This window comes from Trachypithecus francoisi, unplaced genomic scaffold, assembly GCF_009764315.1.
Source record: "Trachypithecus francoisi isolate TF-2019V2 unplaced genomic scaffold, Tfra_2.0 Lachesis_group3, whole genome shotgun sequence".
Taxonomy (NCBI): Eukaryota; Metazoa; Chordata; class Mammalia; order Primates; family Cercopithecidae; genus Trachypithecus; species Trachypithecus francoisi.
This window is the reverse complement of record NW_022681468.1, coordinates 32701695-32723171: the sequence shown is the minus strand read 5'-3', so window position 1 is coordinate 32723171 and position 21477 is coordinate 32701695. Positions and strand designations below refer to the sequence as shown.

Here is a 21477-nt window from a genome sequence, read left to right as displayed (position 1 = left end):
TGGGAAAAGCCCACAGAGGCCCCAACAACTCAGGCTGACTTGATTTCCCACCCTGGAGCTGAACTTCTTCCCATTCCAGGGAGACCAGCTCAGGAGGAAAGTAGAAGTGCAGGGACTGTGGCGGCCCCTTCGGACACAGCCCCACATAGCCTAGAGACCCTAGCCTGTGTTCCAGGTGGGGGTGGGTGGAGATGGGGAGGAGGGGAGGTGTCGGCCCCCTTGGCTTCCTCTGTCACTCTCAAGCAAGTCCCTGGATTTCCTTAGGCCCCTGGAATCAGCAGCCTCTCACCACTCCCCCAAGCTGGGGCTTAGAGGAACTCAGTGGAGACCACTCGACCCATGACAGCCACTCCTCCTGTCTGGTGCTGGGAGTGTGCCCCGGCATCCCTGAGCCCAGCCCTGGCCCTAGAGGTCCTACCTTGGCAGTGAGTGAGGTTCAGTCTCTTGTATCCCTGAGGACACTCCAGCTGGCCATTCTCAATCACCGGGGAGGCTGAAGAGTGGAGATACAAACAGGTCTCACTGGAGGGCCCCTAGGCTCCTCTGTCACCCATGCTGGGAAGGGGTGCAGTCTGGATGTCCAGCCCACCCAGCAGCAGTGAGCCCCAGCCCCTGAAGCCATCTTCCTGGGCAGCTGTGCTTCCTGGTTCTCACCAGACTCCTCTCGGCCTATCTTGCTTTTCTTAAAAGCAGTACTAAGTGAAATAAGCCAGGCACAGAAAGACAAATGTCACACGATCTCACTGATATATGGGACCTAAGAAAAACAAACCCACAGAAGCAGAGTAGAATGGTGGTTACTAGGGCCTGGGGAAGAGGGGAGACAGTGATCAAAGGGTACAACATTTCAGTCAGATATAGGAGGAGTAAGTTCAAAAGATCTGTTTTACAACATAGTGACTATGGTTAATAACAGTGTCTTGTATTCTTGAAAATTGCTAAGAGAGTAGATTTTAAGTGTTCTCACCACAAAAAATAAATATGTGAGGTAATACACATGTTAATGGGTGCAATGTAGCCACCTTACGATGTATACCTATTTCAGAACAACAATCATGCACGGGCCAGGCGCAGTGGCTCACACGTATAATCCCAGTGCTTTGGGAGGCCAAGGCAAGTGGATCACCTCAGGTCAGGGGTTCAAGACCAGCCTGGGTAACATGGTGAAACCCCATCTCTACTAAAAATATGAAAATTAGCTGGGCGTGGCGGCACATGCCTATAATCCCAGCTACTCAGGAGGCTGAGGCAGGAGACTCGCTTGAACCCAGGAGGGGGAGGTTGCAGTGAGCCAAGGTTGTACCACTGCACTCCAGCCTGGGTGACAGAGCGAGACTCCATCTCAAATCAAACAAAACAATTGTGCATCACAAATATATACAATTTTTATTTGTCAATTAAATTTTTAATACTAAAAATTGTATTATATACTTCACATATATAGTTATAACATTACATATAGTATATACTATACTATGTGCATGTTATATATATAGCATGGGTTTTATTGTTATAACTTTTTGCTTTTTATTTTGAAATACTAAAGATACACAGATGTCTGACTGCAGATTGACCAACAAGGAAATGATTCTCAGTATTTGTATGCTGATACACATCCTGCCTTGATATCACAACATTCCCCCTTACTTTACAAAGAAAAAAAAGAAAACAAAACTCAAACAGTTGATATTAAATAAAAACAGGGGAAAAAAATCTCCATTACTTTGGGGGAACAGACTAGTGTGCCAACCCTCTTGAAAAGCTCTAGCAGGGGGCATACTTCTGATCACCACCTGTCTTCACAGGAAAAGGCAGGGGAATACTATATTTTGTGGAACAAAAAGAGAACTCAGCTATAAGTTTGACAATTCTTTTGCCTATAGATAGCCAGCAATTCTAAGCAGGCACAAGCAATTGCCACAGACCTTATTCCATACACATTTCCATAAAGACACTACGATATTTCAAAGGTCTTGCTCTATAAAGCTAGCTGCATGATGGCTTCTTGTAGCAATTTGCCTTCTTCTAACTTTGACTCTTTTGTGGCAATAGCTTGCCTCTGAATGCTGCACCCTCTATCTCTGTTACCTTATCCCAATTCCTTTTTCTCCCAGTCGTGACATCAGCAGCTACACTTTCAGAGTTGTTTGCTAAAGCTTCTTGTCATCCAGGAAGTCATTTACTGTTGAGAATATATGTTCACTGGTTCATCCTTTAGTGGTTTACAAAAAGAGAGTTCTTCATATATAATATATATATATTTTTTTTCTTCCTCCTCTTCTTCTTCTTCTCCTTCTTCTTCCTCTTCCTCTTCCTCTTCCTCCTCTTCCTCTTCTCTTCTCCCCTCCTCCTCCTCCTCCTCCTCCTCCTCCTTCTTCTTCTTCTTCATGGAGTCTTGCTCTGTCACACAGGCTGGAATGCAGTAATGTGATCTCGGCTCACTGCAACCTCCACCTTCTGGATTCCAGCTATTCTCCTGCTCCAGCCTCCTGAGTAGCTGGGATTACAGGCATGCACCACCATGCCCAGCTAACTTTTGTATATTTAGTAGAGACAGGGTTTTGCCATGTTGGCCAGGCTGGGTTCGAACTCCTGACCTCAGGTGATCCACCTGCCTCGGCCTCCCAAAGTGCTGGGATTACAGGCATGAACCACCACACCCAGCCTTTCATGTATTTTTATTGTTGAAATGAATTATTGCAAATACCAAGAGGCACATTGGAGATATCTATACTTTCGTCCAATTGTACAGCAAAGTTGAGTGTCTTTGTGGTTTAAAATGTTTTTCTAATCAAGATAGCTTTTATTTCACCATTAGCTGCTGTCTCTGGGCACTTATACACTTAGTGCAAGGTTTGTTATTAGTAATGGCCTATATCAATCTGTATTTCATATAGTCTTCTTGATCATTTGGATCCTGGGGTACTTGGGGGTCACATCTGATAGGTTGCCATGATTTTTACTTTGTAATATGGCTGATGACACGGTATAAGACCCCCTGAGAAGGGTCAGCATTGCATTTTTTAATGATTGCTTATGATTAAGGGACTAGTATTATTTTGCATCCACGGTTTCTTTGCAGGAGCTTTTCAGAGCCACCTCTCCATTTGGTGTGGGTTAGTTTAGTTAACACCAGAACACATAACTAAAAAATCCAGTAAACACAGCACTGTGAACTGCACTGTGTTGTAATATGCCAAAGACAAATAGAAGGAGGTGCCACATTTTCTTGGAAGCCCCACTCTTCCCTGAGGACACACTGTGTGCCAAGCATGACATGTGACAGCCTGACATAGGGACAGACCAAGTGAGGACATAAATTAGTAACACTTAACTTTTTTAAGATTAAAAAATGTAAACTGAAGTTCAAAATGTTTTCCTGCCAGGATTGGCCCGCTCCGGGTTTGCACGTTCCATGTAGGGACCAGGGTCCAGCCTAGAAGGCCACTCTCGTGGAGACACACAGGGATTCTGAAAACGTTGAGAAGGAGATGGAAAGATGGGAGTGAGGCTGGGAAATGTGCATGTCCCTGGCTCGGGGCGTGGTGGTATAAACTGAGGACAGAGAGGAGGGAAGAAAGAGAAGTCATTTGGAGAAACTCAGAAGGCAGGCTGATTAGATGCAGCCAGTGAACACTATGAGGAGCAGAAGGTAGGAAAGAATGATGCAAGGCTGCTGCCAGAGGGCCGAGGAAAGAGACCAAGTGCACATTTGTCCAGTGCTTCAGAGTTGCAAGGCCATGGGTGCACATGGTCCTGTCTGTTTCTCACAACAATTATGCCCTAAGGCAGGGACCATCATCCCCAATTTACAGATTAGGACAGCAAGGCTCAGTGAGGGGTAAGTAACCGACCCAGGTAACAAAGTTGCTGGAGCAGAGGCAGGGTTGAAATCGGGCCTCTAGCTGTGAAGGCCACATCCTTTCTCCTACCTTCCACTGCGCTTCTCTAAGAGAGAGAGATCAGGAAGAGCTGGGTGAGCCAGCAGGCCAGGATGATATCAACTCTCTAGATGTCAAGAGGGAGAAATGATGCTGGGCATGGTGGCTCACACCTGTAATCCCAACGCTTTGGGAGGCCAAGGCAGGAGTATTGCTTGAGCCCAGGAATTCGAGACCAGCCTGGGCAACATGGCGAAACCCCGTCTCTACAGAAAAAATACAAAGATAAACTGGGCATAGTGGTTCGTGCCTGTGGTCCCAGCTGAGGCAGGAAGATCACTTGAGCCTGGCAGGTCAAGGCTGCAGTGAGCTGTGACGGTGCTACTAAACTCCAGCCTGGGCAACAGACGGAGATGGAGACAGAGGGAGAGGGAGAGGGAGGAAGCAGAGGCCCCTGCTTCTTTAGTGATCAGAAGGGGAGCAGCAGAGAGCTTGGATTAGAGCAGGAAGCAAGAGTGGAAACAGCTGCTGGCACCTGCGGAAAACTGTGAGAACCCGAGGAATGGGTGAAGCTGAGAGGAGCTGGGTCCACCCATTAGTCTGGATACATGTATGTGCTTTTTATGTAAAGTGGTCTCCTCCTTAATAAGGGGAACCTGCACCCCACCCCGCCCCACTAGCCTGAAGGGAGTGTGGTGTCGTGGGCAATTCTTCGTGAAGGCAGGCTTCTAGAGGGAAATAAATGCCAAGCCACTATCTCTGGGGAAACTCCCATTTTTGCCAACAACCTTCACCCTGAAACCAGGGCCCTCAACGCCCCTCCTTGCACCTCCCAGAGGCAGTCTATAAGGGGCTAGTTCCTAGCTTCTGTAAGACCAAGTACAGCGTGGAATCCGAAGGATCAGGTTAAGGCCGGGCACGGTGGCTCATGCCTGTAATCCTGGCACTTTCAGAGGCTAAGGCAAGTGAATCACCTGAGCTCTGGAACTCAACACCAGCCTGGGCAACATGGCAAAACCCTGTCTCTACAAAAAATACAAAATGTCAGCAGGCGTTGTGGCATGAGCCTGTGGTCCTCGCTACTCAGGAGGTTGAGGTGGGAGAATTCTTTGAGCCTGGGAGGTAGAGGTTGCAGTGAGTCAAGATCATGCCTCTGTACTCCATGCTGGGCAACAGAATGAGACCATGTCTTAAAAATAAATAAATAAGGCCGGGCGTGGGGGCTAATGCCTGTAATCCCAGCACTTTGGGAGGCTGAGGTGGGATGATCATGAGGTCAGGAGATCAAGACCATCCTGGCTAACATGGTGAAATCATGTCTCTATAAAAATACAAAAAATTAGCCAGGCGTGGTGGCAGGCGCCTGTAGTCCCAGCTACTTGGGAGGCTGAGGCAGGAGAATGGTGTGAACCTGGGAGGTGGAGCTTGCAGTGAGCAGAGATTGTGCCATTGCACTCCAGCCTGGGTGACAGAGTGAGACTCCGTCTCACAAAAAACAAAAACAAAAATAATGTGTGTGTATATACACACACACACACACACACACACACACACACACACGAATAATTCAGGTTAAATCTCCTTGGGAGAAAGTGGAAGTTTAGGTGGCCAGGTGGCTCAGAGTGAGAATTCAGCAGCCAGTGAGCTTTGTGACAGGTGAAGGCAGGTGACACCTGTCACTGTCCCTGCCACCCACACCAGGTGTCCCTCTTGCATGCTCCCCACACATATAGACCTGCCCAAGTCACAGCACTAGCTTTTGAGCTGAAAAACTCAGTTCGTAGTGTGCCGTGGCTGCCTGCTCACTTTTCCATCTTTCCACAAAGTATAAGCTACGTGAGGACAAGGACCTTGTCTTCTTCATCACTGTTATGTCTCTAGTGCTATGTCCCAAGCATGACACCTAGAGCTGTGTGGGCTCTCAGTCAAAATAGGAACAAATAAGAAGAGCAAACACTCCAATGGCACTTACTATGGGCCAGGCCCTATTATAAAGGCTTTACACTAATTAACTTAGTTAATGCTCGTAAGAGGCCTTGGAGAGTCTTACTAATATTATTCCCATTTTACGGATGAGCAAACTGAGGTTCATCCATAAAATGGATGAGGTTATGAAACAAACCAAAGGTCACCCTGTTGGTGGACAGAGCTGGGATTATGAACTCAGGCAGTCGAGCTCCAGAGGAGAAATTCTGAACCATTCTCCCCACTGCCTCCAAATAAATAAATAGATTCGTAAAAAGCCTTAGGGGTGCCTAGGCAGACAACCCTAGGATGCAATGGAGGCACCTGCCCAGTAGAAAACCTAGCACCCTTCCTAGGAAACCTCTACCCTGTTTTTAAATGAGGGATCAGGAGAGGGAATAAGAAAAAAAAAAAGTAGGGATACTCAGAAGGAGGTCAGAAGAACTGATCAGATGCCTGATAAGGGCTCCACGATGCGCATAACCAAAGTGCCGGGCAGAACTGACAAAGGAAATGGTGTAGAACCTGTCCTACCCCTTATGGCTCCTCAGCCAGATCAAGGTTAACACAAGGGGTAAGGGGTCAGAGAGTAGAAAGAAGAGAATCTGTGAGACCTGGGGAGAGAGAGTGGCTAAGCTGTGACTCTCACAGATGCTTCAAGGAGGCCTTGCAGGGCTGCAGTGTCTTTGCCTTTGGGACTTTTAGACTTGCGAAAGCCAAAGCAGCTGCCCAGCGTCAGTGGAGACTGACCTGAACTCCAAAGAGTTCACATCACAAATGCCCGTGAAGCATACAGGGTGGATGTGGGGAACCTTCTTGGTAAGGACATCGGGACATAGGTTTTCTGACTCCCTGGCCTCGGCCCTGTCCACCTTCTGCTGTGTCTCGGTTGCTCACAAACTGAAGAAAGAAGCAGAGGGGTCCCTGGCTGCAGCCTGCCCCTGCCCTCCTAACTCTCCTCCTCAGCTGTTGGGACTCCCAGGGAGGCCTCAGTAAAGGCAAACTAATTTCTCAAGACAGTTTTGGCATTGACTCCACGAGTAGAGTTGTGGAGGAGAAGGTGAAGATGTGTCTGGCCACAGGGCTGTTTACAGGCTGAGCCAATCTCAGACTGCGATGATAGGTGCCTGCAGCAGGGAGATGTGAAAGGTCCCCACCACACAGCCCCTCTGCCCAGGCACAGACACATGCACACCTGGTGAGGCCAAGCTCAGTGCCTCAGGGATGCGTGAGCTGGCTGGAGCCTTGCCCTTTGATTTGCAAACCTCAGATGGGCAAGCTGGAGAGAAAATTCTACTCCCCTAGTAGAAGGAGTGCAGGCACTGGGGCAGCCAGACCCACATCTAATCCCCGGCTCCACTATGACTAGCTATGTGACCTGGGGCACATTTCTTAACCTCTCAGCCTGAATTTTTTTGTTTGTTTGTTTTATTTATTTATTTATTTTTTTGAGACTGAGTCTGCTCTGTCACCAGGCTGGAGTGCAGGGGCGCAATCTCAGCTCACTGCAACCTCTGTCTCCTGGGTTCAAGCAATTCTCCTGCCTCAGCCTCCCAAGTAAACAGGATTACAGGCATGCGCTGCCACACTCAGCTAATTTTTGTATTTTTAGTAGAGACATGGTTTCACCATGTTGACCAGGACAGTCTCAAACTCCTGACCTCGTGATCTGCCCATCTTGGTCTCCCAAAGTGCTGGGATTACAGGTGTGAGCCACCGCACCTGGCTGAATTTTTTCATCCGTAGAAGTGGGGACTGGGCCGGGTGCAGTGGCTCACGTCTGTAATCCCAGTACTTTGGGAGGCCGAGGCGGGCAGATCACGAGGTCAGGAGATCGAGACCATCCTGGCTAACACGGTGAAACTCCGTCTCTCCTAAAAAAACAAAAAATTAGCCGAGTGTGGTGGCGGGTGCCTGTAGTCCCAGCTACTTGGGAGGTTGAGGCAGGAGAATGTCATGAACCTGGGAGGCAGAGCTTGCAGTGAGCTGAGATCACACCACTGCACTCCAGCCTGGGTGACAGAGCGAGACTCCATCTCAAAAAAAATTAAAAAATTAAAAAAATAAAAAAGAAGTGGGGACAAAAACTCAGCTTGTGGAGTCATTGTGAGGATTAGCTTTGCTGAAACAATGAATATCAGACTGAACCTCGCAGATGCATGGCACAATCCCTATAGAGCCAGCCTTCCTTCCTTCCTTTCTTCCTGCCTTCCCTTTTTCCTTCCTTCCTGCCTGCCTTCCTTCCTGCCTGTCTTCCTTCCCTTCCTTGCCTTCCTGCCTTCCCGCCTTCCCTTTTTCTTTCCTTCCATCCTCCCCTCCCCTCCCCTCCACTCCCCTCCCCTCCGTTCCCCTTCCTTCCTTCTTCCCTTCCTCCCTTCCTTCCTTCCTTCTTTCCTTCCTTCCTTTCTTCCTGCCTTCTCTTTTTCCTTCCTTCCTGCCTGCCTGCCTTCCTTCCTGCCTTCCCGCTTTCCCTTTTTCTTTCCTTCCATCCTCCCCTCCCCTCCCCTCTACTCCCCTCCCCTCCGCTCCCCTTCCTCCCTTCCTCCCTTCCTTCCTTCCTTCCTTCCCTCCCTCCCTCCCTCCTTCCTTCCTTCCTTCCTTCCTTCCTTCCACACAGTCTCAAAGTTGGCATGCTGGCCCACTGTCCCTCACTATCTGGGTGAATTGGACAGGTTACACAACCTCTCTGAGCCTGGGTTTTCTTATCAGTAAACAGGAGATGACAACTCCCTCTTCATGGGGTAATTATGAACACTAAATAAGCATGTACAACTCTGAGCACAATACTTGCCCCATTTTAGAAATTCTCATAATGTCCATTATTCAGATTTCCCTCCTTGGTGAAAGACCAGTGGGGCCCCCCAGTGATTATGGACGTTCTGCCCAAAGATGGCCTCTGACTGCCTCCTCAGAGCAAGATAGAACCAGTCACTACAAAGAGTGAAATCGAAAAAAGAGTCTGGTCAGACCTCCGGCTCAGGCAGGTGCCACCTCGCCACCCCCGCCCCAGCTCTTCCTCTGCTCTCCAGGCTAGAGGTGCCACACGTCAATGACACTCACCCTGCTGGGTAGGGAGGGTGCTCACTTAAGCCTGAGGCACAATTCATTCCCAGCAGGCTTCAAGTCCCTTGGAAGAAGCTCTCGAACATCTCTGAGCCAAAGAGACACTGGCTTTTCAGCTGACAACTGGAATTCTGAAAATCCCATTTCCTTAGAGTAAGGGACTGGGCATCTCATCCAGAATCCCAGAGAACAGAAGCCCCACCCCAGCACAGCTGTTCCCCAAGCCAGGGTCCTCTAGTTCAGCAAACGCTTGTGCCCGGTACAAGAAGCGGCACAGAGAGGCCACTTACAGAGTGGCTGGAAGCAGGTGTCTGGAGTCAGACGGGCCTGGGGTGTCAGGCCCAATTTTCTTTTCTGTAAAATGGGGATAATAGCACCCAACATCTAGAAATATTGTTAGGATGCAAGAAAATAAGAAAGCACTTAGCACCATGCCTGGCACTTACAAGTGCTCTGAATAAATGGTTGCGAATGACGACGAGGGTGAAAATAATGGTGTTGCTGCTGTGGCCTGCCCTAAGGCTCTCTGCCCCTCATGCCCCCAGCACCCTCACATACCCACCCTCCCCAGGGGCTGGCATCACAGAGCTACATCTATAACTCTCGTCAGGGGCAAGGGTCAGGACCAAAGCAAAGCCTTCTTTCTGTTGGGGGTTTCAAATACATTTTCAAACATTTCTAAAAACCCCCATTTCCTCAAAAATCCATTTTCTTTGTCATCTCCTATGAAAAACGTGTTCTTGGTAGGCATTCTCCCAGTGATCTGGAGCCCACTACTTTTAGTTTATTGCTGGGCACCTGCAGTTTTTAATAAGTTGTCCCTTGTGATCAGTTTCAAGTTGAGCTCTGGTTACCAGAAACACCACATATTGGATAGTTCTCTCTAGAATCACGTGGGGAAGTCTACACCCTTCTCCCTAGGGCAATTATTTCTCTTAACGCAGGCCGGGGCTACATGTTGATAACCTGCCTGTCTATCCAACCTGAATCTTCTTGATGGATATAGCACAAGGAACTCACAAAACCCGATCCTGATGCGCATCCTCTTGGCTGCAGCATTCTAGTCTAGCATCCTGATCTTTGTTTGCTTCAGGGAGGCTCAGGTCTCCCCAGAATGATTAGGGAGATCTTGCTCAGCTGAGAGTCAGACATACTGTGGTTGGAATCCTGGCTCTACCTGCCCTAGACGTGTGACCTCGGACAAGTTCCTCAGCCTTCTTGGAGCTCTATTTTCCTCACCCATCACATGGGGTTAAAAAGCCTGGGTTTGCAGGTGGCTGTACAAATTCAGTGAAACAAAACAGGTGAAGGGCCCGGTGTAATGTGAAAGTTCAGGAACCGGCAGCTAGTCTTGGTCTAAGAGAGAAAGGTGCAGAGTTCCTTGAAAGGGCAGAGTAAGAAAATCTGTTCTCCCTGGAGATACAGGGGGCCCTGGGTTCAGAGGTGAACTCAACCCACCCCAGGCAAATGGCAAGACGATCTCATGGCGAACAGCTGGAGCCCACCACTGCAGGCCCCGAGCCATGTGCCAGCCCTGCCTGTCCCAGCAAAGGGGCCTTGGGGTTGACACAGCCAGTGCCAAGCCAGATGGGGCAGTGGCCAACTTTCCAGTCAGCCCAGATGTCTGTCTTTCTCAGATGAAAACTCAAAAATGTGGCCTCAATCAAAGTGGCTTTTGAGAGCCGTGTGTTCTCCAGACTCTGGCAGGAGGATTGAAGAGGCCTATGAGTTGGGACCCTTTGATAAATCCCAAGGGGTCAGGAAGACCTGGCTCAGGCTAGGTCCTGGGAGTTCAGTTGAGTACACATTACCTCTACCAATCAGAGTGAAGGGAGCAGAGGGGACCTGTGGGCTGGTCTAGACTGACTCCCGGGCCAGCTCTCCATGCAAGTTCTGTGGCATTCCGGAAAAAAAGGGATTCACCCATGCCATGTAATTAAGACTTCAAGGCAGTCCTTTTCCATGTCAGGAATAGTGGCATTCTGGTGGGACCTTCTTCAACAATCCAGCACAGAGCCTCAAAGCCAAAATGTGACTGAAGGGAAGCCGTGAAGCTACTCCCAGGCTGCTCAACCTATCACTCCCACTGCCACCTGATTTGCTAGAACACCTCACTGGGGATGACAAAGGCTTCCCCCAAAGAAGCATAACCCTATTTTATCAGAGGAGAAATAGGGGCTCAGAGAGGCAAAGCCACCAGAGCCAGGGATGCTCTGGGACCCAGAAGTCCTGTCTATCTTGCCAACCTTCCCCTGCCCTGACAGCTTGCCTTTTCTTCCTCTGCTTCTTGTAGAGAAGCTTCCTTGTCATCCCCACTTAAAGAAATGTGCCCACCCCAGCCCCAGGCTCAGGCATGAAGTGAGGTGCCTGGCACTCTGTCAACATAAACAAGGCTCCCTAACGTCTTGCCCCTTCTCTATACAATGCCCAGCTGCACTTTCATGTGTTTCTGATGTTTATGTTGCCCTGGTCTTTGTTATTTCTTGCTCAGTGTGCTGGGATGCTTGACATTCCAGGGTCTGTACCCTGGTGCCCAGCATGCTGAGATGTTCTGGACACAGTGGGGGAGGCCGCCATCTGGGATGGTGCGGAGCGAGGGCAAGGGCTGAGCGTTGGGTGTGTTGGGGGAGGGGTACAATTGGTGTTCTGCATGCACCTGATCCACAGAGCTCTGCTCCCATGCCCGCCGCCACTGGGCTCCAGCCCTGCCTGAACTGAGTTCACCAGCTGTATTTGGAGCAGGGTTCTTGGGCATCAGGTGGGCTGAGCTCTCAAGGCTGGCACACAGGTGGAACCAGGAGTGGAGCAAGTGGGTGAGCAGGTAGCCACTTCAGTACAGACTCTGGCCTTTTTCTCCTGCTCCCCACCCTTCCAGTGGAGGGCTCCCCCACTCTCAGAAGTGCTTCTAAGATCTGGGGATGTGGTCATTGTGCCTGTCAGCCCTGGTTGAGGGGAACAGGCCTAGAATCCTCCATTGGCAGCAGTCAGCCCTGGCATGGACCTCACAGCCTGCATCTCTGCATCCCTGATGGGCTCCAGAGCTTGAGACAGGCAGGCCCTGTGCTCCCACTCTCCACTCCAATCCTACAAGCTGCAGATGTGACATATAAGTGAAGAATCCAGACTGGCTCTATTTTCATTTTCACTAATGTCACCGGATAGGTCTGTGGCTACTAACATCACTGTCAGATTGGCTTAGTGAATTAGAGAGGAGATACTGACCCAAGGACCCTGTGGGTTCCTGACTGCTGACACCCCACCCACAGGGCTGCATCTCAAGAGCTCAGGATTATGCTTGGTATCCAAATCAAGGACACCTTAAGGCCTGAAGACTTGCCCAGAGGAAGGTTCCGTGAAGGGCACAGACCTCAGCCGGGAGGAGAATCCCAGCAGTGAAGCGGGATTCTGGGGAAGGCCCTTCTGGAAGCCTGTTTCTCAGCTGCACCACTCCACTCCTTTATACCCATGTTGTTGGCAGCTGAGCCCACTCTTCCCCTTCATTATTTCTCCGACTCTAGAGGCAACATCGTGACAGCTCCTGAGCCCCGAGACAAGGAAGGGAAACTTCTAAGGCTGCCCCTGAATTGCCACTTGGATGAAATCTCACTGTTCCCACCACCTAGAAAAGCCAGCTCCCTCCTAGGACAGCCCTACTGGGTCAGGAGGTTCCAGGGTAGGTCAGCACCTTGGTCACCGCAGCAGGTACTGCATGCCCCTCAGAGGGCTGACGGGGTAAAGGGGGCGAGACCCCCACCCACTTGTCTGAATGAGCCAGCTCTTGGGAACCAGAACCTGCCCAGAGCAGGGACATGGGAGCCCTGGCCCCACCTAACCCTTCTGACATGCCTGTCTTTCTACAGGAGAGCCAGGGCTGAGCAGGGCTCAGCAAGAGACACACTGTGCTCCAGAAAATGTTGCTCAGTCTCTTGGTCTTACCTGCATATGCAATTTCCTTGGGTTGTTAAACTCTTCCCAACTCTTTAACTGTCCTACCCCTAATTATTATTCAAATCTCATCCTGGAAGTCATCTCCTCTGAGAAGCTTTCCCTGATCCACTGGCTTTAGCCCGTAGGGCCCCCATCCCGTAGTTTACAGATGTGCAGGTTGTGTGCTGCACAAAAGCACCATCTCTAAGGGAATCATTGGCATCCTAAATTGGCGTATTTATGAAGATGATCCTGAACAAATGGAAGGGCAGGTTTTTCTAATTTGCACAAAGGTGCTACTGGACCTATGAGGGGCCTGGGTTCCACTGCCTTGGCACTTGACCAGACACTGCTCAAACCTCTTCATTTCTGATGCCCACCAGCCATCTACGACTCCCTGCTAAATTGTACGCTTGGAGAGGAAGGTGTGGTTTTTACCACCTTCTCCACTCTCTGTCCAGGGCCTGCACATTATGGCCTTTTCAAATAGGGGTTTGGTCAATGTAAATATTTGTCAACTGATTAGAATGTGGGATATAGAAGTTTCAAGGGTTCAATGCCTGATGGAAAAGAGAAAAGAAAACAAGGCAAGAAAAAAAGTGGCAAAAACATCTCTGGCCTACAGGGGAGACCTGGGCAGTTTGATGTACATTTCCTGGTAGGGTAGCGGGTCCATTCCTTTCTCGCTTTCTTGAGGGATACTTTCTAATAACAATAATGATAATGACATTAACAGCCAGGTTTATTGACCTAATACTAAGCAGGTGCATCATTTCATTTAATCTCTACAGCAGCCCATGAGGCTGGCACTATTACACTCTCCATTTTACAGATCAGGAGACTGACGCAGAGAGAGGTGATCAGGAGGAGCTGGGACTGATACCTAGTGTGTGTTAGACGTTTAAGCCTGGGAGCTGAATACTACCTTTTGCTACTTTGCCAAAAATTCTATCACATTGTAAAACCGTCTACACTTATTTTAAGTTTGGAAAATATAGTCATTGCTCCACAGCTGAGTCTGATGTGAGGAACAGCCCTGCCCCTCCCACCTTTGGGCTCCTGTCCAGCCTCCTGACAAAGCTGATTGACCAAGCTGACTGCTGACAGGCAAAGGAAATACACACCAGGCTCAGGCCCAGGCCCAGGAAGGAGGCCTGGAGGGAGAAGACAGACCAAGTGGGCAGAAGCCACACTCAGGAGCAGGCATCTGGTCACCCTCCTCCCAACTGTGCAACTACGACTGGGGAGAGCATCGTGAACAGGCATCTTGCTCACTCCTGAAATCGCGGTCCTTGGCACATACAAGACACCCAGTGAGTATTTGCTGAATGAATGAATGAACACATGTTAGGTTTTTCCTATCATCCAAAAGAAGGCAAGGAACTAGGGTTCCCATACCCCAAGGATGAGGACATCTAGGACAGACATTCAACCCTAATTAAAAGTCAGGGAGGCTGGAACAGGAGTTAAGGAGATAAAAGAGGAGGCCTGGGAGCCCCACCAGGGAGAGAATAAAGAAAACACTGAATCAAATCGAGACCCCTGGACCCCTGGCATCTAGACAGGGGTGTACAGGGGAGCACTGAATAAAATCCCTAAAATCTGATCAAGAATCTCTGCAAGAGGGAGCAGGCCCTTGCAGGCAACCAAATGGAGCAGGCAGGTCAGACTGAACCAGAGGAAGGCTGCCAGGAGCCTCAGTGCCGGCCAGAAACACCTTCAAAGCAGGTCTGGGAAGTCTGCAGTTTACCAGCCTGTTCTACCTGCCTGGCCTCCGACACCCTGGAGGGGAAACCCTGGCAGGAGAGGGCAGGCACGGGGAGGGCTTCCCCCACCACTCTTAACCTTGGACTCCAGCACTCACCGGGTCTGGGTGGGCATGGGGCACACAAAGTCATCCCCCAGAAGGCTCCCACACTGCCACAGCAGTCCTCTTGGGTGGTCAACTCCAGCAGAGGGTTGGCACACTGGAAGAGAGGTCATGGACACCTGTGACCACCCCTCTTCCCTCCCAGGCTGTGCGCAGAGATGTCCCGGGAAAGCCTAGGACACAGAGCTCACTCCCCACATTCTGCCAGAGGATGTCCCCAGCCAAAGAAGGGGAGAAAGAAGTCAGCCCGTATCCCAGAAGGAAGCAGAGAAACCTGCCGTGCACTCTCCCAGCCCCTAACCTTGTGTGTGGATGGGACACTGCAGACACAAGATCTGGCCTGTGCGGGCCTGCAAACCACCACCCTCCATGGCCCTAGCCACAGACAAAGGGTCCTAAAGGAAGAGCTTCCTCTGCCTAGCTCCAGGGAACCGCAGGGTCACCCACAGTGTGGGCCTTCCTTGTGAGCACTGCCCCAGGTTCAGGAATACCCCAAGCTGAGAGGCCAGGGACTATCTAGAAATTCAGGATGTTTACCCCTTGGCTGTCCCACTTCCTCCAGTTCCCTAACCTCAAATGGGGTTTCTGGAAATACCTTAGTTTCTGGAAACTAAGCAGTTTCCTGGCAACCCCAAGAAAAACCATACTGGGCCTGGTCTAACCCCTATTTTGGGTGCCTGGTGTCAGAAAAGCTTCCCTGATTTCCCATTATGAGCTGAGGATGGCTCCAGGGGGCAATGGGGTATCTCTCATCTTTGTACCACCAGGGTTTTCGGGTTAACTTCCATTTGTTAATTCCACACTTCTGTGACCCCAACTGTAGCCTCAACTGGATACAAAACTCCTGGCCAGATGCTAACAGCCCCACTGGTCCATGTGCCAGGGGTCATAGGATCAGCAACTCGAGGCTGCCTTCACCTGAGGATGCTGGTGACAGCTCCTCCAAAGGGGAACTTCCTTGGGTCCTCTTCTGTGTGCCTGGTATTGACAAGCACCAAGTAGAGCCCAGGAAGGAGGCCCAGCCTCTCCATACATGGGCAATTTCACGCCTTGGGTTTTCCCATATGGGAAATGGGAGACTCTGCAGACACTCACATTCCATAAGAACAAAGAGGACAGAGAGGAGAAGGGCAGACTGGGGACAATTGCTGTCCTGGAAGCATCCAGGGCTGAGGCTAGAGCTGTGTTCTCACCTGTCCGTTCACAGTGTTCAGGTAACACCGGCCCAGCAGTCCTCGAGGCCTGGGTGCTGCTGGGGGCAGTGGCCGAGGGGGCTCTCCAGACCGAGCTGGGATGTTGTTGCTGTCCCAGAGGCTGTGGCCAGGGCTGGCAGGCAGCCAGGGCGGGGGTCTGGTCTCCACGCTGTTCTCCTCTAGGGCCTCCTCCACCCCGCCCCGCACCCGGGCCACCTGGTGGATCTGCACTGAGGCCTCAGGCGGGTGGTGGATGTGCACCTTCACCAGGGAGGGGTTCATGGAGGCTGGGCACAGGAGCTGGGGTCAGAGCCAGGGAAGCGGGGCCCCACCCTCATTTCCAACCTGGGCCAGGCAGGCCACTGGCTATGTGTCACCCTAAAACTCTCCTTCCATTTCCTTGCTCCCAAGTTAGAATCCCAGAATGATCCCTTGGGACGGGATGAGGTGCAAACTCTGTCACTGAAGGAACCTCATTATCATGTTCTAAGCTACCTTCCTGATTCCACCTCCCCCATGACCCTGGCCAACCCTGGAGCTCCAGCCCCCTGGCTCCTGCATGACCCCACCTCCGTGCCTTTGCTCATGCCAGTCCCTCTGCTTAACCAGATGCTACCCATTGTTTCAGGCCTAACTGCAGTCCATCCCCTCCATGCAGCGGAGCCAGAGCACTCTGGGCTTAGGTGCCTCTCCATCCCCTGATCCCCTAAAGCGTTCTGCATTTTTTTGGTACCTAATAATGGAAGGCAGGGAAAATGAAATGTTTTATGCTGATATTCTATTTCCCATCCATTCTCCCTCTATTACCCAGGCCCATGGGTTCCTTGAGGGCAGCATCCTGCCCTTACACTGTTTTGTCTTCCCCAAGGTACCCAACACAGGGAAAGGGCAAAAACAAGTGGATGAATTCCGATGGGAGGGGGCCGAGAAGTTGAGGGAATGAAACTCAGCACTGAGAGCCAGGAGAAAGAGGGAGGTTTGATAGTAAAGGAAGGACTATAGGCAGCTTCCCTGTCCCTGTCACAGCAATGGTGACAGCCTTCACCCAACTGGTACTCCTCCCAGGGTCCCACTGGCCCAGCTGTACTGGCACTCACCCAGCTGGTTGGAGAGTGGCAGTGTGAAAGTGGACTGCCTCAGGGGGGCTTCCAGCAGGGCTCTGGGGCGGGACCCCCTCCCTGGAGGCTCCCTGTCCGGCTGTGGGATAGGCAGGTGGCAGAACTTCCCGGTGGAGTTGGCGGGGCACCAGCACTCGTCCCTGCCGATGCAGCGGCCTCCGTTCAGGCAGGGGATCTGGCAGAAATCTGCAACATCAACCGTCACGGTAACCAGCAGTGGAAGAACAGCAGCACCTGTTCTGTGGCTAGTGAGCACCACAGAGAAACAGGCAGCAGAACTCTGACCCTAGATGGCTCCTGTAGCCTGGAGCCCCCTGAAATGTAGGGACTTTCCACTGCATTCATGTAGAGTGAAGAAGGGTGAATAATAACCAGTCCCTGCCTTCCTAAAAAGACCGTTTAGGCCTTTCCCTGCACCCCACAATAACCTGAGAGGTGGCATTATCATGAACTATCTCTTCTCTGTTGAGGAAACTTGGACTCAGAGAGGTTATGTGACTCCTAGAGTCACACAGCTAGGCTGCCAAGTGAGGACTCAGCTCCCCATGTGATTTGGGACACTTGTGGAGCCACAGTTTGGGAGCAGCGGGCTCCCGTCCAAGGCAGACCTGGCTCTCTGGCTATTCACCCTCCGGGGCCGGCTGGGAACCATCTGAACGGAAAAGGGACTCACAGATGCGGAAGCCAGACTTGGGATCATGCCCATGGCCGCCCTGGCTGTACAGGGTGGTGGTGTCGCCCCTCTCACAGCTGTTGGCACAGTGTCCACGGGCACAGGTCTGCTTGCAGATGGTGGGAGTGAAGACGATCTTGATCTTCTTGATTTTCTCGGTGAGGTTCAGCCCTGCAGAGAGAGGGCTTGGGTCCAGGGGGCAGGGCTGAGAGGCACAGCTGTGACCTCCAGAGTCTGGTTAGAAAGCCCCATGGGACTAGGGCTGCATTCATCTCAAGGGCATTTGCTGAGTACCTACTGGATGCAGGGTCCCATCGTAGGGGCAGGGTGATACCTTTGAGAAGCTCGCAGATGTGCCAGCCACCAAGCTCACACTTCATTCACATCAACCCTCTTGAGTGGGTAGTATGTTAGGCTGAACTATTAGAAATTGCCATTTTTGTAGGTTCCTAATGGCTGAGTGTTGGTATTTTTCATATATCCAACCTACTATGTCCATTTTACAGCTAAGAAAACTGAGGCCCAGAGAAGTTTGGGTGCCCAGGTGACGCAGCTAGCAAGTGATGCAGCTGGGCTTTGAACCCAAGGGCAGGGAACAGAATGTGGCTCAGGCTTGCCAGAGAGGAGAGTTTTCTAAGAGAAGAGAAGAAGATAAAGCCTGAAAGGATTAGAGTCAGGTTTCGGAGGGGACCCGATTAATAGAACAAGGATCAGGCACTTTATTTGGTGGGTGGTGGGGGAAGCCGCAGAAGACTTTTAAGCAAGACATCATGCTGGCTGTGATGTGCAGGGGGGTCCAGAGGCAGGGTGACTACCTGGGATATCATGGCAGCAGTGCAAGCTGAGGTTGCTTCATTTACCAAGAGTGGTGGCAATGGAATTGGGGTATTAATTCAGTATGGGGAGCCTGGGGACAGAAGCCAGAGGCAGAAGGTTAAGGGAGAAATGGGAGGGGAGGAAGTTGAAAAAATATGGGTTGATCATGGGTTTGAGAAGCTTGACTGTGAAGGGAAGAGACAGGAAGGAAGTGGAGAAACAAATGTGTGTGTGTTTGTGTGTGTGTGTGTGTGAATGAGAAAGCTGTAAGCAATTGTACATGCTGAGGGGAAAGGGCTGAGAGGGAGGGACAGGGTGAAGATACAGAAGTTGGGGGACAAGTGATGTCAGCATTCCAGAGGAAATGAGAAAGCGTGCCAGAGTGTGCCTTAGATAAAAGGGACACCTCCCTCTCAAGATGGCATGAAAGGAATCATCAACCATGAAAAGGAAGGAAGCACTGATACACGCTGCCACATGGATAAACCTCAGAAACATTATGCTAAGCCAGGCACGGGAACTCACGCCTGCAATCCCAGTACTTTGGGAAGCCGAGGCAGGAGGATCACTTGAGGCCAGGAGTTCGAGACTAGCCTGGGCAACATGGCAAGACCCCATCTCTACAAAACATTTAAAAATTAGCCGGGCATGGTGGTACATGCCTGTAGTCCCAGCTACTCCAGAGGCTGAGGTGGGAGGATCACTTGAGCTCAGGAGTTCCAGCTTATAGTGAGTTGTGATCATGCCACCACACTCCAGACTGGGCAACAGAGCAAGACTCTGTCTCTTAAAAAAGAAAAAGAAAAGAAAAGAAAATGTAATGCTAAGTGAAAGAAGCCAGACACAAAACATGGCACATTGTATGACTCCATTCACGTGAAATGTTGAGGGTGTGCAAATCTATAGAGACGGGAAGTAGGTGAGTGGTTGCCAGGGATAGGAGGGGAGATAAGGAGTGACTGTTGCTTAATGGGTACAAGGTTTCTATTTGGAGTGATAAAAATGTTGTGGAATGAAACAGTGGTGATGGTTGCACACAATTACAAATATACTAAAAGCCACTGAAGTTTAGCCTTTAAAATGGTTAATTTTATGTTATGTGAATTCCACTTTGATTTTTAAAATGGAAAAAAAGGAAGGAGGTGAGCTCAGGCACAGATATAGACACGGGAGTGGTGTGTGTGATGGGCAGGAAGTTGAGGAGCTCTCTGGGAGGTGGGGGCATGTCCGTGGGCTGACGGATGGGGCCCTGGGAAAGGAGGGGAGGGGAGGCCTGGAGTAGCTGCTCTGAGAAATGGAGGGAGAAAATGTCCAGGCACACAGGGAGGGGTCGTCAGGCAACAATAAAAGTGTGCCATGGCGTGAATCCACAGAGATTCTGTTTCCTCCTGTGGGAAGCAGAGGCGCAGCTGTAGGTGCTGAGGAAACAACTGGTTGGGTTGATCCAGGAGGGTTGGGGTTTGCAGGAGGGATGAGGTGGAAGGACCGGGACCAGGGAGTTGAGGATCACAGTGGGATATGAGGGAAGCAAAGGCAGGAGGGGATGACAGATTGGGCAGAAATAGAGCAGTCTAGATCTAAGGGTTGCAACAGGGGTGAAGTTCAGGTCCACTGGTTTGGGACCCCTGGAGCCCGGCACAAAGCAGGAGATCAAGAAGCGTTTGTTGGTTGGCTGAAAGAATGAGGACAAGGTGACAACTCAGCCCCTCTGTGAGAGCAGAGGGGGAAAGCTGAGGTAGGAGAAGAGAGTTCTAGAGGCCCTGCTCTTCTAGGACCCAAGACAGGGCATCCTTACCCCAGGGGGATGAGGGGTGCTCCAGAGGTACCGCCTGCTGGGTGCCATCTCTCTGCTCAAGGCCTGGTCCCGGGGGCAGGGCGTTGGAAGAGAGCTGGCTACTGACCGTGGCAGTCGGGTGAAGTCGGACAGTGCGGGACAACCCCACGTGCTGCTGGGAAGGGTGGGTCTGGCTGAGGTCACTCAGGGTCCTGTGGAGACAACCGCGGCATGGGGGTTTGCACCCTGGGAACAGTGTGTCTGTGCCACTCCTCATCCAACCACCCACTCCCTGCCTTTGCACAAGAACAATGCTCTCTGGCTGCCTTCTCACCCATGTATGGCTGACTCCCGGACATGAAGGTGCCCCGAGGCAGAAGGACTGATCTAAAGGCCTGCCGGCTAGTTTTGTAGAAATATCAACCCCTATGTGGAATCACCAGGATTTTGGTGGGTTATTCCAGGCAAATCACTCAGCCCCTCTGGGCCCCAGGACCCTTAACTGCAAAATGGGGGTGTTAGATGTCCTCATGGAGCTCTGACATTCCGGGGGTCTTTGAGAACCCACTACGGACCAGCCCCTGCCCTACAACCAAGTCCTGTACGTACTCCCTACCACTTCTTAATATATCCCTTAACATGAATCACCTGTAGAAGAGGTGCCCAACACACACACCTTCACAGATGGATTCAGGGCAGAGCCTAGAATCTCCCTCTCATTTATTTTTATTGTAAGAATAATATAACAACAATATTCAAGGAGAAAAACACGAATTCATCATCTCCCATCCTGACACAGCAAATACTTTTGCATATTTTCTTTCAACCTTCGCTCACATATATGATTTTACACTATTGTCATCACCTAGAGATACAATTTTAAATTCCGTTTTTCACTTAACATTAGATCACAGTTTACACAATTCAATTTGTCATATTTGTCATGTTCATCGCTACATGATAGTCTAGCTAAAGATGAATCACAACTTACTCAGACATTTACCTGTTACGTATTTAGATTTTTTAAAAAGTTTTTTGTTTGTTTGCTTTTTTTGTTTTTGAGACCGACTTTGGCTCTCATTGCCCAGGCTAGAGTGCAATGGCACGATCTCAGCTCACTGCAGCCTCTGCCTCCTGGGTTCAAGCAATTCTCCTGCCTCAGCCTCGCCAGTAGCTGGGATTACAGGAGCCCGCCAC

At 50.6% G+C, this 21477-nt stretch overlaps 1 protein-coding gene across 4 annotated transcripts in view; it reads right to left on the bottom strand.

The window, feature by feature from the left end:
• LTBP2 (latent transforming growth factor beta binding protein 2) overlaps positions 1-21477 on the bottom strand; it is a 115838-nt gene that overhangs the window by 37341 nt on the left and 57020 nt on the right. For all 4 annotated transcript variants that reach the window (XM_033187441.1, XM_033187440.1, XM_033187438.1 and 1 more), the window contains exons 4-9: positions 20302-20492; positions 17691-17861; positions 16997-17203; positions 15900-16186; positions 14701-14803; positions 419-493 (exon numbers count right to left, since the gene is read on the bottom strand). In XM_033187441.1, the coding sequence (XP_033043332.1) occupies positions 419-493; positions 14701-14803; positions 15900-16186; positions 16997-17203; positions 17691-17861; positions 20302-20492 (1034 nt within the window). The remainder of the gene's footprint in view (positions 1-418; positions 494-14700; positions 14804-15899; positions 16187-16996; positions 17204-17690; positions 17862-20301; positions 20493-21477) is intronic.